Source organism: Notechis scutatus, chromosome 1, assembly GCF_049901735.1.
Source record: "Notechis scutatus isolate UNSWTSFEM ecotype Mainland chromosome 1, rNotScu1.2, whole genome shotgun sequence".
Classification (NCBI taxonomy): domain Eukaryota; kingdom Metazoa; phylum Chordata; class Lepidosauria; order Squamata; family Elapidae; genus Notechis; species Notechis scutatus.
The window spans coordinates 89,592,804-89,609,261 of NC_142009.1; the positions used below are offsets into that span (position 1 = coordinate 89,592,804).

The 16,458-nt window shown below is 33.8% G+C and overlaps 1 protein-coding gene across 1 annotated transcript in view; it reads right to left on the bottom strand.

Annotated features, from left to right (window-relative positions):
* Positions 1–673: 673 nt before the first annotated feature.
* VTA1 (vesicle trafficking 1) overlaps positions 674–16,458 on the bottom strand; it is a 28,977-nt gene continuing 13,192 nt past the window's right edge. The window contains exons 3-8 of the mRNA XM_026666191.2: positions 15,432–15,559; positions 14,848–14,923; positions 11,627–11,735; positions 8,211–8,378; positions 6,716–6,796; positions 674–1,618 (exon numbers count right to left, since the gene is read on the bottom strand). Coding sequence (XP_026521976.2) covers positions 1,473–1,618; positions 6,716–6,796; positions 8,211–8,378; positions 11,627–11,735; positions 14,848–14,923; positions 15,432–15,559 — 708 coding nt within the window. The 3' untranslated portion in view covers positions 674–1,472. The remainder of the gene's footprint in view (positions 1,619–6,715; positions 6,797–8,210; positions 8,379–11,626; positions 11,736–14,847; positions 14,924–15,431; positions 15,560–16,458) is intronic.

Below are 16,458 nucleotides of genomic sequence, written 5' to 3' on the forward strand. Positions count from 1 at the left end.
TAGTAAGAAAATTCAATAGGAGCACACTGTTTACTGAACAAAAGAGTTCAGTGAAGAATTTTTGGGGGGGTCAAATGTAGCACCTGGAATGCCAGAAATGGCAAAGTTTTAAGCTTAGTATATACCTAACTTTTGGATTTGGACCACATTGCTCAAATATAAGTTTTATTCTGAACTCAAAACATCAGAATGTGTTCCTCATTCCATTAATTTATATAGGAAAAGTTAGGAAAGTCAATGATTCAAACTTTGAAATAAAAATTGAATTTGAGCTGAGTCAAATCAAGAGAGGTTAAAAGTTCTGCAAAATTCAAAGGGAAATCACCGTTTTTCAATTTTATAAATTTGAGACCTAAAATAAATATTGATATCTGAAAGACTATACCTTTATCTTAACACTGAACAACTTTTGTTAGTTGTTATTAATAGAACAAATCTTTTTGACATTTAAAGTTTCTTCAACCTCCACCCAATTGAGTTGGTGGTGCACACTGTAAGGCAGAACTAAATTATCATTTAAAAAAGAAAAGCTGAGGCAAAAAGGGAGGCATATCATATTTTGTACAAAGTATCAAATTGAACTAAATTTATTAACAAAAACATATTTAATACTAAAATAGTTTTATTTGTTAAAACATTTATGTATTTTTATATTAATAATTCAAACACATAGTTAAAGGTTCCACAATATTTTAATAGTCTATAGTACAGCAGGAGTTGAACATTTTCATTTTTTAAAATGATGGCAATAAATATTAAATTCCAGATATTTCTAATTTTGGTTATTTTCTTAGTGTTAGAATTAATTATGGGTGCTTTCAAAGTTCAAGATATCTAGAGCTAGGCTTTACATTTCAGATGTATATTTCCTTTATCCTCAAAACTGAAATGAGCTACACAATGAAAAAAAACAAAAAACCACACACACACACACAAAATTATATTGCTTTAATGAGTATTGGAACCTGGAAACATTACAATGGCTTTCTAGCAATATCAGTAAAGCTAACTATACCTTTCTAACTTAATTTGAAAGTTTCTCAAAAAAACATTTCTGCCTTATTTTCTGCATTGGTTTTATTATATAGCATCCCTTCACCCAAATGGTCTGGACATTTCAATTAGAGACATGTTGCATTTCAAATAATCTTCTCTTATAACAAATTCCAAACAAAAATGTATGCCATCAAGAAGTATTTCCCTCCCTCCAATCTTGTAAAAAGGACAGCACAGCCATGGGGGGTATTTTATAGTTTTGGGCAAGGAGTGCCACAATTGGTGTGCTGAATGTAAACCTCTGTCCCCAGATAGTTCTTATTCCTCTGTCAGAAAGAATGAGACAGACACAGAGGCTGTATTCTTATCACAGAAATCAAAAGCTTTTGTGCAAATGCATTTTCCTGACAAGAGTTAAGAGTAACCGCCTGTTAAGTTTTTTTAGGTACAAGTGATGAAGCCAGCAGACAAAGGCATCATTCTCTGCCTGTCGTCAGTAACTTGAGGGCTTTCTGTAGATTCTGCACAGCAGTGTTCACATCTTCATACTGCAAAGCACTGCCAGCAAATTTGCAGTATTTCTGAGCCCTGGAAAAATCTTCGGCAGTCAAACGAATTTCCCCTATGAAAACAGAGACAGACGACTAAGATTCAGCTTCCAAACATGACATACACACATATTTATTTAACCACCTGAAATGGTTTGCTAAGATCAATGAACAGAAAAGCTGTTTGAAGCTTAGAGTGTAACCCAATACTTTGAGAGAGATTTGCTCTTTATCGAAAGTCTTTAGAAGCTTCAGTAATCATGTTACAATCTGCACAAAAACAAGGACAATATCCAGTGTGTTAACCTTAGATTCTCCCTTTTCTCCCTCAGGTCTGGGGCGCAATTGAGGCCATTCATTGATTCTGTCTCTGTATAATTTGTTGAGATATGGGATCATCTTGTTACGAAATAACACCCATTCCCTAGTGGAAGAATTGAGCATTGTGACATTTTATTTTTCCTATCAGGTGAAAGAAAGGACCAAACATACACATGATACCAAGGCACTAGGAATTTAAAAACAGTCTAACTTTTTTCTGACCTGCATTTTGCCTAAAGTATAAGAATGAAAAACATCCTCCTTTCCAATAAAACTACACAGCAGTATACAGGTGAAACTCGAAAAATTAGAATATCATGCAAAAGTTCATTTATTTCAGTAATGCAACTTAAAAGGTGAAATTAATTTATGAGATAGACTCATTACATGCAAAGCAAGATAGTTCAAGCCGTGATTTGTCATAATTGTGATGATTTATGGCTTACAGCTAATGAAAACCCCAAATCCACAATCTCAGAAAATTAGAATATTACATGCAATCAATAAAACAAGGATTGTACATAGAACAATATCGGACCTCTGAAAAGTATAAGCATGCATATGTACTCAGTACTTGGTTTGGGCCCTTTTTGCAGCAATTACTGCCTCAATGCGGCGTGGCATGGAAGCTATCAGCCTGTGGCACTGCTGAGATGTTATGGAAGACCAGGATGCTTCAACAGCGGCCTTCAGCTCTTCTGCATTGTTCGGTCTCATGTCTCTCATCTTTCTCTTGGCAATGCCCCATAGATTCTCTATGGCGTTCAGGTCAGGAGAGTTTGCTGGCCAATCAAGCACAGTAATCCCACGGTCATTGAACCAGGTTTTGGTGCTTTTGGCAGTGTGGGCAGGTGCCAAGTCCTGCTGGAAAATGAAGTCAGCATCCCCATAAAGCTCGTTTGCGGAAGGAAGCATGAAGTGCTCCAAAATCTCCTGGTAGATGGCTGTGTTGACCCTGGACTTAATGAAGCACAATGGACCAACACCAGCAGATGACATGGCTCCCCAAATCAACACAGACTGTGGAAACTGTGGAAACACTGGACTTCAAGCATCTTGCAGTGTGGGCCTCTCCATTCTTCCTCCAGACTCTGGGTCCTTGGTTTCCAAATGAGATGCAAAAGTTGCTCTCATCAGAAAAGAAGACTTTGGACCACTGAGCAACAGACCAGGTCTGTTTTTCTTTAGCCCAGGTAAGATGCTTCTGATGTTGTTTGTTGTTCAGGAGCGGCTTGACAAGAGGAATACGACATTTGAAGCCCATGTCCAGGATCCATCTGTGTGTGGTGGCTCTTTAATGCACTGACTCCAGCCTCAGTCCATGCCTTGTGAAAGTCCCCAACACTTTTGAATGGCTTTTTCCTGACAAGCCTCTCCAGACTGCAATCATCTCTGCTGCTTCTGCACCTTTTTCTTCCACACTTTTTCCTTCCACATAACTTTCTATTAATGTGCTTTGATACAGCACTTTGGGAACATCCAACTTCTTTTGCAATTACCTTTTGAGGCTTTCCCTCCTTATGGAAGGTGTCAATGATGGTTTTCTGCACAACTGTCAGGTCAGCAGTCTTTCCCATGATTGTGATTCCTACTGAACCTGACTGAGAGGCCATTCAAAGTCTCAGGAACCCTTTGCAGATGTCATGGTTTAATTAGCTGATTAGAGTGGGGCACTTTGAGCCTAGAATATTGAACCTTTTCACAAGATTCTAATTTTCTGAGATTGTGGATTTGGGGTTTTCATGAGCTGTAAGCCATAATCATCTCTATTATGATACATCATGGCTTGAACTATCTTGCTTTGCATGTAATGAGTCTATCTCATATTTTAGGTTCACCTTTTAAGTTGCATTACTAAAATAAATGAACTTTTGCACGATATTCTAATTTTTTGAGTTTCACCTGTAGTTGTTAAGCCTTATTTCAAATGTAATACATTCTTATACTATAAAAGTCAAAACAAATGATACAAAGTCTGCATTAAGTCTTTTTTACACGGCAATTCAATGGAAAGTACTGTCTGTATAGTATTAGTGAATAATGCAGTTTCTGTAACAATCTTATTATCAACAAAAGCAAACAAATGCTAGCTACTATACAGCTAATATTGACTTATTTGTATGATCTGTTTTGATCATTTTGAACATTGTGGCTAAACAGATATATGCTTACCATTTATACTGATCAATTTACCAAAGCCTGAGCATACTGAATTTATGCATTGTTTCAAATAAAGTTTTGTTTGTTTTGTTACATTTCAAAGGAATGAGCCATATCATGTAAAAGTACATTATAAACACAGAAATCTAGTGTCCTATGTCAGAAGTTCCAGCTTTTTAAAATCTGAGTTTTCGTAACTCTCTATGAGAAAGAATATTACAGTATTTTCTGTTGATGGACTGACACTGCAAACAGCTCTGAATCAGTATGGCCTTATTTCCATTTTAACAAAACCTTAGGAGCCACAACACAGAGGCAAGAATTTAGTAATATATACAGTAGAATTTTATACATATTTATATATGCATTTATACCTAATCTTTTTCTCACTTTATAATTATCATTACGATGTTATCACATTTATATGTGAAATTATATCTACTATAACCTAACACTGATAAAAATAAAAAAGATAAATTTGTTTTATCTTTATGTAATTATTGGTTTCTTTCATTCATAACTCAAATTTATAAAATAAAATTATTTTTTCTTTCTTCTTTTAAAGATTAGATGGTTTGCTTTAGCAAATTAAAAAAAAAGTTTTCACACAGAGGATAGGCTGCTTTTTTTGGTACACATTTGTCTTTTTGAAGTGGAGAAATTTTTAATCTAGTTCAATATATTTTTTCAAATATTGTTAATCAATAGGCTAAATCTGATTTTAATCAGTGGAGACCTACTTAGAATTAAAAAAAACCCTCTTGCAACAAGCATCTTATTATTTATGAGTTCATTTTGCATGTTTTATAAAACACCTAAACTTCAAATGGATTTATTTCAACAGGAGTCAATGTGTATTTGCATAGATCAGCAATTTCTTCAAAGAACGCCATGTCACAAAATATAGTCACTTAAAATTTCAATTTGTAACCTAACATCCATGATCTGATAAATGTATAAATCCACAATTAACTTTTAAGGTTTGGTCAATGGTGGCCTCCCTCTCTTTGAAAAACACAGCGTGAACACATTACCTCAAAGACTGTCTCAAGGACATTTTGTTTTCTCATATTATGATGCCAAAAGAAACTTGAAAATCATTCTTTTAGAAAACAGCCAAGGCATCAGTCCAGTATTCAACTGATTTTCTGGAACAAAGCCTAAATTAACCACTCTAATCTTATTTTTACAGTATCTACTCTATTACATGCTCTGTTGGCAAAAAACCTTATTTATTATTATTGAGGCCTACTTCAATTATTAATGTGTATCAGGCAAAATTTTAATTTTAGATATTTTTAATCACATCATTGGACAGAACTAAAATTCTGAAGCGCCAAAAAAAATTCACACACAGCCATACTGCCTACCAGAAGTGAGACATTTTGCAAATAGAAAGATAATATTTATATTCATTTTTGTCAAGCTTTTATCAAGTACACTTTATAATTAATATTAAATCATTTAACATTAAATAAATTTGTCTTCATAGCCATAAACTTGAAGTATCTTTGAAGTTCTATGTGAAATTTATTTGAAATTTTATGTAAAGTTCTGTGTGAAAAGCATCTACTTATGTATCAATTTCCAGTAAATATACTGTGCTTGATTTGAATATGTTGCCTGAGATTGGTAAATCTTATGGACTTTTTTTTAAAAGAACCACTGTCCTTGCTAAATGCAAAACTAACAAATGTAAAATCTTTCTCAAAATACAAAAAGTTAACATAATTTACAAAGAAGGAATTACTGCTCCTTGTCCACTCAAATATACACTCAGGACTTTCTGAACTGTAGTGCTAGTAGGTAATGATGAAAAATTGGTAATCACCCATTTGGAATCCTAGATTATCATTCTTTGGCCTAGATGACGAGCTCCTAGGGTGATTTATAATTATAATAATAAATATATGAAATTTGAGACCACAATACAGTCTACATTAAATCTGCTACACATTTTCATACCAATTATGATTATAAATTCAATCTATATTCCTGACTTTCCATCAGAGGGCACTCAAGATGGCTGACAATATATTGCCTCAACATACTAAAATGGAACTCCTTTTCCAGGAATTGTGGAATTACATGATCAATTAAGATCCTCTACTAAATATACCCAATTTCTATATTTTCCCCTTTACTTTGAAATTATTGCTTCTGCACTGAGTTTCATATAATGTTATTCCTTATACACAAATACAGGACAACACTTTTGAATAGTACCAACAGTGTTATTGTTTTTTTATGGTCAGTATTAGGTTCCAAAGGGAATCATTTTGCACCAAAACACTTATGTTCAGACTGGGCTGTTTCAATTATTTTGGTAGTGTTTTCTGCTTGAAACAGAATGCTGGGAATGTGGAAAAAAAGTTATTTTGAACTCAAAACACCTATAGAATCATTGAAATAGTCCATTTTTTTAAATAAACCGAATATTTCAAATGCAAAATGATGGCTTTGAACCTGATGTATTTCTTATTTGAAATGTTTTGAATCCAAATGTCTTGAGTGTTATAAAATATTCTTGAATCTATGATTTTAAACATAGGTACTTTTTTCTTGGAGTACCTCCATGGAATTCAGCAAGAATTATTTTGAAACAAATTTATGCTCGTGTTTATAAGTACAGGTGTGCTGTAGCCAATTCTTTTCAATGATGCAAACTGTAGCAGGAAAACAAAGCTTACCTGCAGGTTGGACATTATAAAGTGAAGGATCAACCAGGGGAACATTCTGAGGTGTGGGTTGAATTGTATTACTTGTTTCTCCTATAAATAATAAAAAGAGAAAAACAAATGTGCAAAGTTAGAAATATCATATGTTTACCTTAACTGGAATGAAATCTATGATTTCAGAATAATATTTGAGAACTTTTAAAAAGTAATTAGAAATTGGGAAGAATGTAATACTTATATAGCATTAATGTTTTGTATCCATCAGCAATTTAGTTTCTATAGTACTAAAATGTGCTTAACTTGATGTTTAATAGAATTTTCTGGTAACTGCATGCCAATTCTACTAAGAACAAAATGAGAGAAGAAATGATCTAGTGATTCGGGCATTTTTATTCCCACAAGAATGCAGAATCCCTTTCCATGTTACTTAACTATGTTGAAAGAGCACTAGAATGAAATAATCATAATCTTTATTTGATATGGCTTATGTTGATTTTTTTAAACTATATACTTTGTTAATGCTAATGCCATAATCTAAAATATAACAGAACTACTTTAAGAGGAAGCAGCCATTTTTTAAATATAGTGTCTTTCACTGCTTACCTGGACAACCTAATTTTACCGTGAATAAACGAGTGAAAAATAGTCAGAGTGCTTAATAGGCAAGTCTAAAATTATGATTTAGACAGATATACTTAACATAACTTAATTGAATAGTATTTGAATAGTACACTAAAAGTATTTTTACTTGGTTGGTTATAGAGTTATATACAAGTGGTTGTTTAAGCAACCACTCGTTTAACCTATGTGTTCAAACCTATGATAGCACTGAATGGGTAGTAGTTACAACTGTAATTATTGCTGATGCATCATCATCCCTGCAGTCAATTGATAACAATGTGCAACTTTTCCTGCTGGTTTCCCATAAACAAAGTCAATGGAGAAATTGGCAGGACATCAGAAATTGTAGTCAGATGAAGTCCTTGCTTAGCGACTTTCATGGTCTTCATTCAACAACAGAAAATGGGACTAATGGAACTGCCACCACTAAATGATGCATGCACATGTTTTTTTTTACTCAGGAAGTCACTTAATGATGGGGCTTCCAGTCTGAATAAGCATCATTAAACAAGGACTTGTAATGGACGTAGGTGGTCTCTCAATATGAATTACTGAGGAGCACAAATAAGGTTACTGTAGGTTACATATCTTGCCATAGATATTTATTTGCTTTTGGTTATTCAGTATGGGAACAGAACAATTATCCCTCTTTGGGCCTTTTGGTATAATTGAACATAGCTTTTTATTTGTATTTATACAGTGCAATTTAATAGTTTGCCTTATCTTTTTAAACCAGCATGGATTTATAATAAATCTTATGGCACTATTTGGGATAGCTTCCTTTCACTGCAAAAGTTCTAAGAAATAGTTTCCAATGTCTTATTACATAGTTAACAAATCTAGGAAATGACAAACATGCAGTGTTAAAAATATACAGATTACTCACCTGTGCTATGGGGTACCTCTGCAGGAGTGTTAGCAGGGGCATGAGCACCTGGTGGGATATGTATGCCACTGTAACTGTTTGTGGGAATATCACTTGATTGAAAGGTAGATGATGGTTCTGATTCTTGGCTGGATGGTGTTGGAGAACTGGCTTGTTCATTTTCATCATCTTGCAAACAAAAAAAAGAGACATACTGGTTTTTTAAAAACCAAAATTCAATGCACAAATAGCTTTGTTTAGCAACTGCTTTATTTAATGACCATTTGCAGTTACAATAGTGATGAATAAGTAACTTTATACTCAATTTTTGCATTTATCACCTTTATAGGTCTGTAAAACAAGGGAAAGTTGAAGTAAGATCATAAGAACAGTTGTGATTTCATGTAATGACTGTTTTGCTTAATGAGTGATCAAAACTGTGGTTGCTAATCAAGGACTACTGATAGCATTACTATCTTTGGATTAGTGCTTTTCAGCTTCACCTATTTTGGATAAGTGCTGTGAAGGTATCTAAAAACATATTGCAATGTTATTTATTATGCTATAGCAAATGTTTAGGATAAATTAATACTAGGACATATAGGATCAATATTCAGTAACTAACAGCTAAAATTGACTATGGGAGGGCAACATTTATAGAGTCATCTTTGATGAGATGGATAGCACACAAATTTAATGAAAAAATAGACATGGATGCAATTACGTTCACTGAAAATATAGTTCAAGAGCCTAAGATGTTCTGTTGGCTCAACAATGCTAAGTTTTGAACAGAAAATGTCTATGCTCTGATTTCAGCACAAGAAAGTTTCTTTCTCCTTTTACTCCTATGGTATTCACTTCAGAAATTACTTTTCTGCATAGCAGATGCTCCATTATAATTCTCATGACCTTGTTACCCAATCAACTGGCAATTATGAATATCAGTGGGTTCTAATATTACATGACTTACTGATTTTCAAGAATAATACTGTCAGAAAACACAGTAATGTCTAAAAGTTAGCTCATTCTAGTTCAGTACTTTTTAGTTTCAAGAGAAGGAAAAAAACTGAGCAAGCTGAAAGGAATGGGGGAAGTCTTCCAGTACATTTAAACAATACTGCTTTTCTTTTTGAAATGCACAAAGCAAGAACTATGAGTTCTTCAGATATTCTGGAATACAAACATTTCCATATGAACTTTGGCACGATAATACCCTAAACTTTGTGGGTCACTTAGCACATAAAATAGAAATTTTACATTATTTAAAGTCAATGTACTCTTTTTAACTCATAAAATTAGTATAATAAATATACCATGAGCTAGATATTCATCCTATCCAATGAATATATTTATTATGTATTGTATTATTTATTTATTATTATGAAATGAACCAAATATTTTAAAGTATTGCTTTTTAAGCTATGATATACACTGCTGTATCTGGTGATTTCTCAAATTACTACCATGCATTTAATGCATAATACACAATACATTTTGTTATTAAAGTTAAGTTTTCTTTCAAGCCGAATCAAGCAAACAAACAACTCTCCCTCCCACAAGCTCAGTCACCCAGCAAAACATAGTTATGGCTAACTGGAGGAAAAACTGATTAGCATAAAAATGAAGGATGCATAAAATGCTATCCTTCCTTCCTTCCTTCCTTCCTTCCTTCCTTCCTTTTTCTTTTTCTTTTTCTTTTTCTTTTTCTTTTTCTTTTTCTTTTTCTTTTTCTTTTTTCTTTTTCTTCTTCTTCTTCTTCTTCTTCTTCTTCTTCTTCTTCTTCTTCTTCTTCTTCTTCTTCTCCTCCTCCTCCTCCTCCTCCTCCTCCTCCTCCTCGGCCATTGGAGATCATGTTGGCAATCCTATGATCCTATCATATGCTACAGATGTTGTAAAATTTACTTGTAATTGCTTTTAGTCATATCAACGCCTTTATATTTTTAGCCACAATTGGAAAATGGCTGCAACTTTATGGAACCTCTCAAAGGTAAGTCTAACTTAAAACAAATGATAATAAAGGAGAGGGAAGTTCCTAGAAGGAATTCTGAATATATGTTATATGACATACCCAATGGCAAGAGTTTATAACAGATTTTGACAACCTAAGTTTATAAATTGTTGCAAGCAATACTAAGTTAAGCAATGACCATGCCACTGTGATTAAATTTCAGATGCTTAAGACATAAATAAATCCCCCACAGCTTCCATGAGAAGTAAAAAGTATACCAATATTTTACCAATATTTTTACCAATATTTCATTTTGTCCCCCAAAACAGTGTTTATTCACTAATAAAGTTTCAACCAGACCTCAAAAGTGCCCAGAGAAAATAAATTCTGAAGAAATGTTCACATATCTGTTTCAGTGCCCTTAAGATATACAATAAATATGGAAATTTGAACTGTTACATATAAAATACTCATTTATGCATTATGTATTTGTAACTATTACATACTTATTAATGGATGAGCATGGTTTAAGAACTTATTTTAAAATTATTTTGACAAATTATATATGCTAACCTAAAGTTGTAAGCAGAGATATATTCACCCAAGGAGCAATGTTTCTGAATTTTGAAAAGAAAGCTGAATTGGTTGATTAATATATGTTAATATAATTGTGTGAGGGACAATTACCATTTCAACCTTTTGGAATACCTTGACAAAATGAGTCTGACAGATTGAGAAATGAAGATAAGAAAAAATTCTAAAAGACTGACTTCTATCACATTAAATATATTTCATATGCTATTTTTGTTGTTATTAGTTGCAAAGTCGTGTCTGACCCATCGCAACCCCATGGACAACGTTCCTCCAGGCCTTCCTGTCCTCTACCATCCCCTGGAGTCCATTTAAGCTCATGCTGACTGCTTCAGTGACTCCATCCAGCCACCTCATTCTCAGTCGTCTTCTTTTTCTTTTGCCCTGCCCTCAATCGTTCCCAGCATTAGGCTCTTCTCCAGTGAGTCCTTTCTTCTCATTAGGTGGCCAAAGTATTTGAGTTTCATCTTTTAGATCTGGCCTTCTAAAGAGCAGTCAGGGTTGATCTCCTCTAGGACTGACCAGTTTGATCACTTTGCAGTCCAAGGGACTCGCAGGAGTCTTCTTCAGCACCACAGTTCAAAGGTCTCAATTCTTTGGCCCTCAGCCTTCCTTATGATTCCTTCACAGCCATACATTGCAACTGGGAAAACCATAGCCATGACTGTATGCACTTTTGTTGGCAGGGTGATGCCTCTGCTTTTCAGTATGCTGTCTAGATTTGCCATAGCTTTCCTCCCTGGAAGCAAGCATCTTTTAATTTCTTGGCTGTAATCCCCATCTGTAGTGATCTTGGAGCCCAGGAAAATAAAATCTGTCACTACCTCAATTTTTCTCCCATCTATTTGCCAGGAATATATGCTATTTATATTTATCAAAACATTAACAGTAATGTTACCAAGTTCTTCCTCCATTCCAATAGGTCCAGACTGTGGAGTCTCTCCATTTTTTAGACAGTTATGAATATATGCTGCCTTCCACCGGGCATATTTTCTGTGCTGAATATTCTAGAAAGTTAATGGAGAATTTTAAATTTAAATTTGTTCATGTCTTAAATTACATAAGTTCAAAATTGAAAAGTAAAATAGAAGAGCTTCTATACAAATTTAATAGTTTAAATTGCATATATTATTTACTACTTAATTCTGCTATGCTTATTCCCTGTAAAATAAGACCTGCAATATGAACTTTTACTGGTCTTCTAACTCACATTTTTACAATTTATAATGTGAAAGGGAAACCTAGCCCAAATGGATAGATACGGACATTTTAGATGAAGTTTTTGTTCCCCATTGTATCTATTTCATGATGATCCATGCACTATATATATCTGCATCCATTGAAACAGTTGTAAAATGGATAAAATGTTCAGGGAACTTCTCCATGTGGGGAATAGGGAATATGGGCAAAGTACAGCTGATGCTTTGTCTAGCACATCCTGGAAGCCATCCTAATAAAGAAGGTATACAGTGAAATGCTATTCTGTCCATGATAAGGGAATAATGATTTTTGCCTCTATTCTGCATAGGGATAGAAAGACACAGGAAGCTATTGCTTCCTATCTCCTGCTGCATAGACAAATGGTAAGAGAGTAGGGCGGCTTTCCTTTTTGCTCAGCATCCACTCAGCATCCACTAGCCCATTAGGGAAGGTATTTATGAAGTAACTTTAATATCATTAATAAGTAGTCAAAATGTCTAGGCCTACAGATTCAGCCTATGACCCTAAAATTCCAAAATGGGCATTATTACAAACAATTCCAAAATTTACATAATAAAATAGAAACTATTCTCTCACATTTGGTATGAACAACTCTTCATAAACTCTGACATTACTTTAAGAAAGGCTCTTAGCCTTCAAAACATGGGTTTTTTTTGCAGAGGGAGAACAAAAAGTTTACTTTAGGGTCATAACTATTTGCACTTCTCTCAGCAGATGCATTATAAATCAATTTTTCCTTAAATAAAAATGTTTGGGATGGTGTCACTAAAGAGTTAGCTACAGGCTGGATTTTCGTCTTTACTAAATATTTGGGAAGAAGATAAATGATAGAAGTGTTGAGAATTTTATAGGATGAAGCCTTCAAGCAAAACAATTTTCTAGTCAGTCCTTAGCAACATGCAATTCCTTTTGGCTCAATAATTGTAATTTCTGTCAGATCATTTCAGGCTTCAACAATAACACTGTTGTGAATCTATTATTTTTTTCTCATTCAGTTTTTTTTTAACCAGGTAGCAACCCAACAGCTTTATTGTTTTCTATATTTTTTTACTATTCAGAAAGTAGTACTTTCCTAAGTAAATTTTCAACAGGAAACAGTCACAATAACAGGAATGCAGCCCAGTTCTTACGGATGCTAGGCTATTTACTCTCTGGAACATTTGTGATTGCTGAGGAGAGAAGGTCATAACTTTGAATCTCAACAGGAATAATCTGTCTTGCCTCAAGAGCGGCATGAAATAAAAAATCTAGCATGTCTATATGATATTTCTAAAACATCAAGTATACACTATAGTATAGTTTCAACTAAAGTTAAGATATATTCTAATTAATTCCTTTCTCTACCAGAGAAATATAATGAACTTGAACAAATCATTCAATTTATCTGTTTTTTGTCAAGTATATGATATGTGAACTGAAAATGTACTTATTAAATCTCAGAAACTGTGTCTTTATTATAAGTTTCAAGGAATCCATGTGTCTTGCTTTTGGGAGATGAGTTTAATGTGCATTTAACTATCATTTTAGTATGTTTTCATTCCAGAATTATTTTTGAAATTTGCCTATATTAGCTTCATGAATTTCTGAGATGGCTTTCATCTTATACAATTCCTTCAATTTTAATCACCAACAGCTAAGTGCAAATATTGGAACTCCTTGTTAAATGTATACTTCAGCGTATCCATTCAAACCTCCTGCATACATAAGCAAAATAAATTGACAGGCAAGCTGGCATGCAGAATTTTAAATTTTTTTATAATAGTTTCTACCTTCCTCTTCTATCTGGCATATCTAATTCTAATCCAATGAAGCCAAAATCTAATAATGTCTATATAATTTAATGTAAAAAAAAATATTTCTTTTATTTAAAAGGACGCATGGTTTCATAGGTAACAATTGCATAGATGTCAATGGAATTTCCCAGCCAAAGTGCTACTTATTTAAAAAAAAAAAGTTAAAAAGGCATTTGGAGTATTGCTCGATATATTTATAGGTAGTCTTCAACTTATGATTGTTTGTTTAACAATAGTCTGAAATTACAAAGACTATGGAATAGGTGATTTGAGAGATGTAAAGCACTTCTGGCCATTGCAAAACGTCTCACACATCCAAGCTCCACAGAAACATAATCATGATTTAGGTGCTTGGCAACCTATTTGCACTTACAACTGGTTGCCAAGTGCCTTGTGATCATATGTAATCCATTTGCATTATTCTCTGCTGATTTCCTAAGAAAGTTTATGGGATTATGCTCATTGAGCAAAACAGTCACATGATGTCTCATTTAATGACTGCTTTGGCTCAACAACTAAGATTCCAGTTTTAATTGTGGTCATAGGTTGAGCACTACCTGTACTAATCATAATAAAAAGTATGTATCTATTATACTGCCCGGTTTTCCTTTTTGATTGTACTATAAAATTATTTGTCAGTGCATTCAAAATTAGAAGCAGGAACAGGATCATACACTGCCAGTGAGTCATTCTTTTCTTGCAGGGAAATCTCCCCTGTCATGTTTTGTTCTATTCTGTGGTTTCTATTGCCCCTTTTGGAGTATACTAATTCTGGTTAGACATTTAAGAAACTGGCCATATGGTAATATTCCATAGCTTTGTTCTAATCTGTAAACAATGATAATGCATTTCATTGACAATGCCTCTTCATAGAGGATTCTGGAAATAGATTTCTCCAAAGCCCAAAGTAACTTGTTGCACTTGCGTTAGAATTCTCCATCTGCAATTAATATAATTAAATGGTTACTAAATATGACTTTTCTTATAATTAATATGTAACACTTGTAACCAGGATAGTTAAGTACAAATTTAAGATGATTAAATTACAATGTTAAAAATTGTTTCTGTTATCCGTGTTTTATGATCTGTAACACCTTTTACTTACCTCGTCTGTTAGTTCTCCAAATACTGTCAGGACATCTATTAGAAGACTTGCGGTATAAAAGGATTTAATCATATTTCTGGAAAACAGGTTTTTTTAGAATAGGAATAAAAATAAATAATACACATTTGACAAATAATTAGACAAGTACAGGTTTTTACATTAAATTCACAGGCAAGGGCAGAACTGAGAACCTTTCCAACTTACATTATTTCTATGACCATTCATTCTAGCAGTTTTCCAGAGTTTTATGCAATATACCAATTTTTATTTATTTATTTATTTGTATCCCACCTTTATATTTTCAAATAACTCAAGGTGGCAAACATATCCAATATACTTTCCTCCTCATATTTCTCCCACCACAATAAACCTGTGAGGTACATTGGGCTAAAAGAACGTGACTGGTTCAAAGTCACCCAGTTGGCTTTCTTGGCGAAGGTGGGATTTGTACTCAAGAGTCTCCTGCTTTCTAGTCTGTTGCCTTAACCACTAGTCAAACTGTTTTTTTATTTAGATCAAATTTAGGCTGCATTGCTTCAATAGCTCATTATTACACACAATGTGTATTTTCCTTTGCTACCTACTTGTGAAACTGACCAGCGCGATCTTCATTATCAGCATAAAGAAACATTTTCAATGCATAATTCTCCACATGGGCACAACCAACTATTTCCTGAGTAATTGCTTCATTATCGCCAAGCTGTTTCTTCATCTAAAAAAAATTACAAATTCAGCTGGTTATTTATTAGGCCCCATATTGTAACTACAGGAACAAATCAGGATTTCTGCTTCTCAAGTTGGATTGCAAACTTTACTTATGTCAACAGGGATAATAAGGTGGCAACGTTTACATTTTGTTCTTGTCAGTGCAAGGGTAGATTTTACCCCTTCCCATGATTTAGAAATAGAAGGTATAAATTATAGTAATTATAATAAAATTCCAAGTCTTTTGTTTTCAAAATTCAATTCACTCATACTGTAGTTATTAAAGCAAACGGAAGATCTCAAACTGGCTTGTCTTCTGACTGACATGGTTGAATAACATGCATATAGGATGAGCAAGGGAAATAATTGTATAGCTGAAGCAAACCTGTTTGGGCATGCTGAAAATAACCTTTTTAAAGCTACATGTGTGCATGCTGAAAAATAATGTTTTTTCATAAGGTTATTTCCTTCCTCTATCCACTTTTTCAATCTTAAATAGCAATAACTCTTATATACACCGCTTCATATTGCTTTACAGCATCCTTTAAGTAGTTTACAGAATCAGCATATTGCCCCAACCATCTGGGACCTCACTTTACTGACCTTAGAAGGATGGAAAGCTGATTTAACCTTGAGCCAGTCAGGATCAAACTCCTGGCTGTGGGCAGAGTTAGCCTTCAATACTCCATTCTAACTACTGTGCCATCATGGCTCAGAGGAAATGGAAAAGCAGTTGAGGAAATATGAAGTCCTACAAAGAAGCCTGGAGGGGTATCAGATATATTTTCTAAGTCACATAATGAAAATCCTTGGTGAGTCTATTTATTTACTGGACTTATAGGTCACTCCAATAAACTATGAGTGGCATACAACTCCTCAAACCCATAATTTGGGAATAAAAACAGT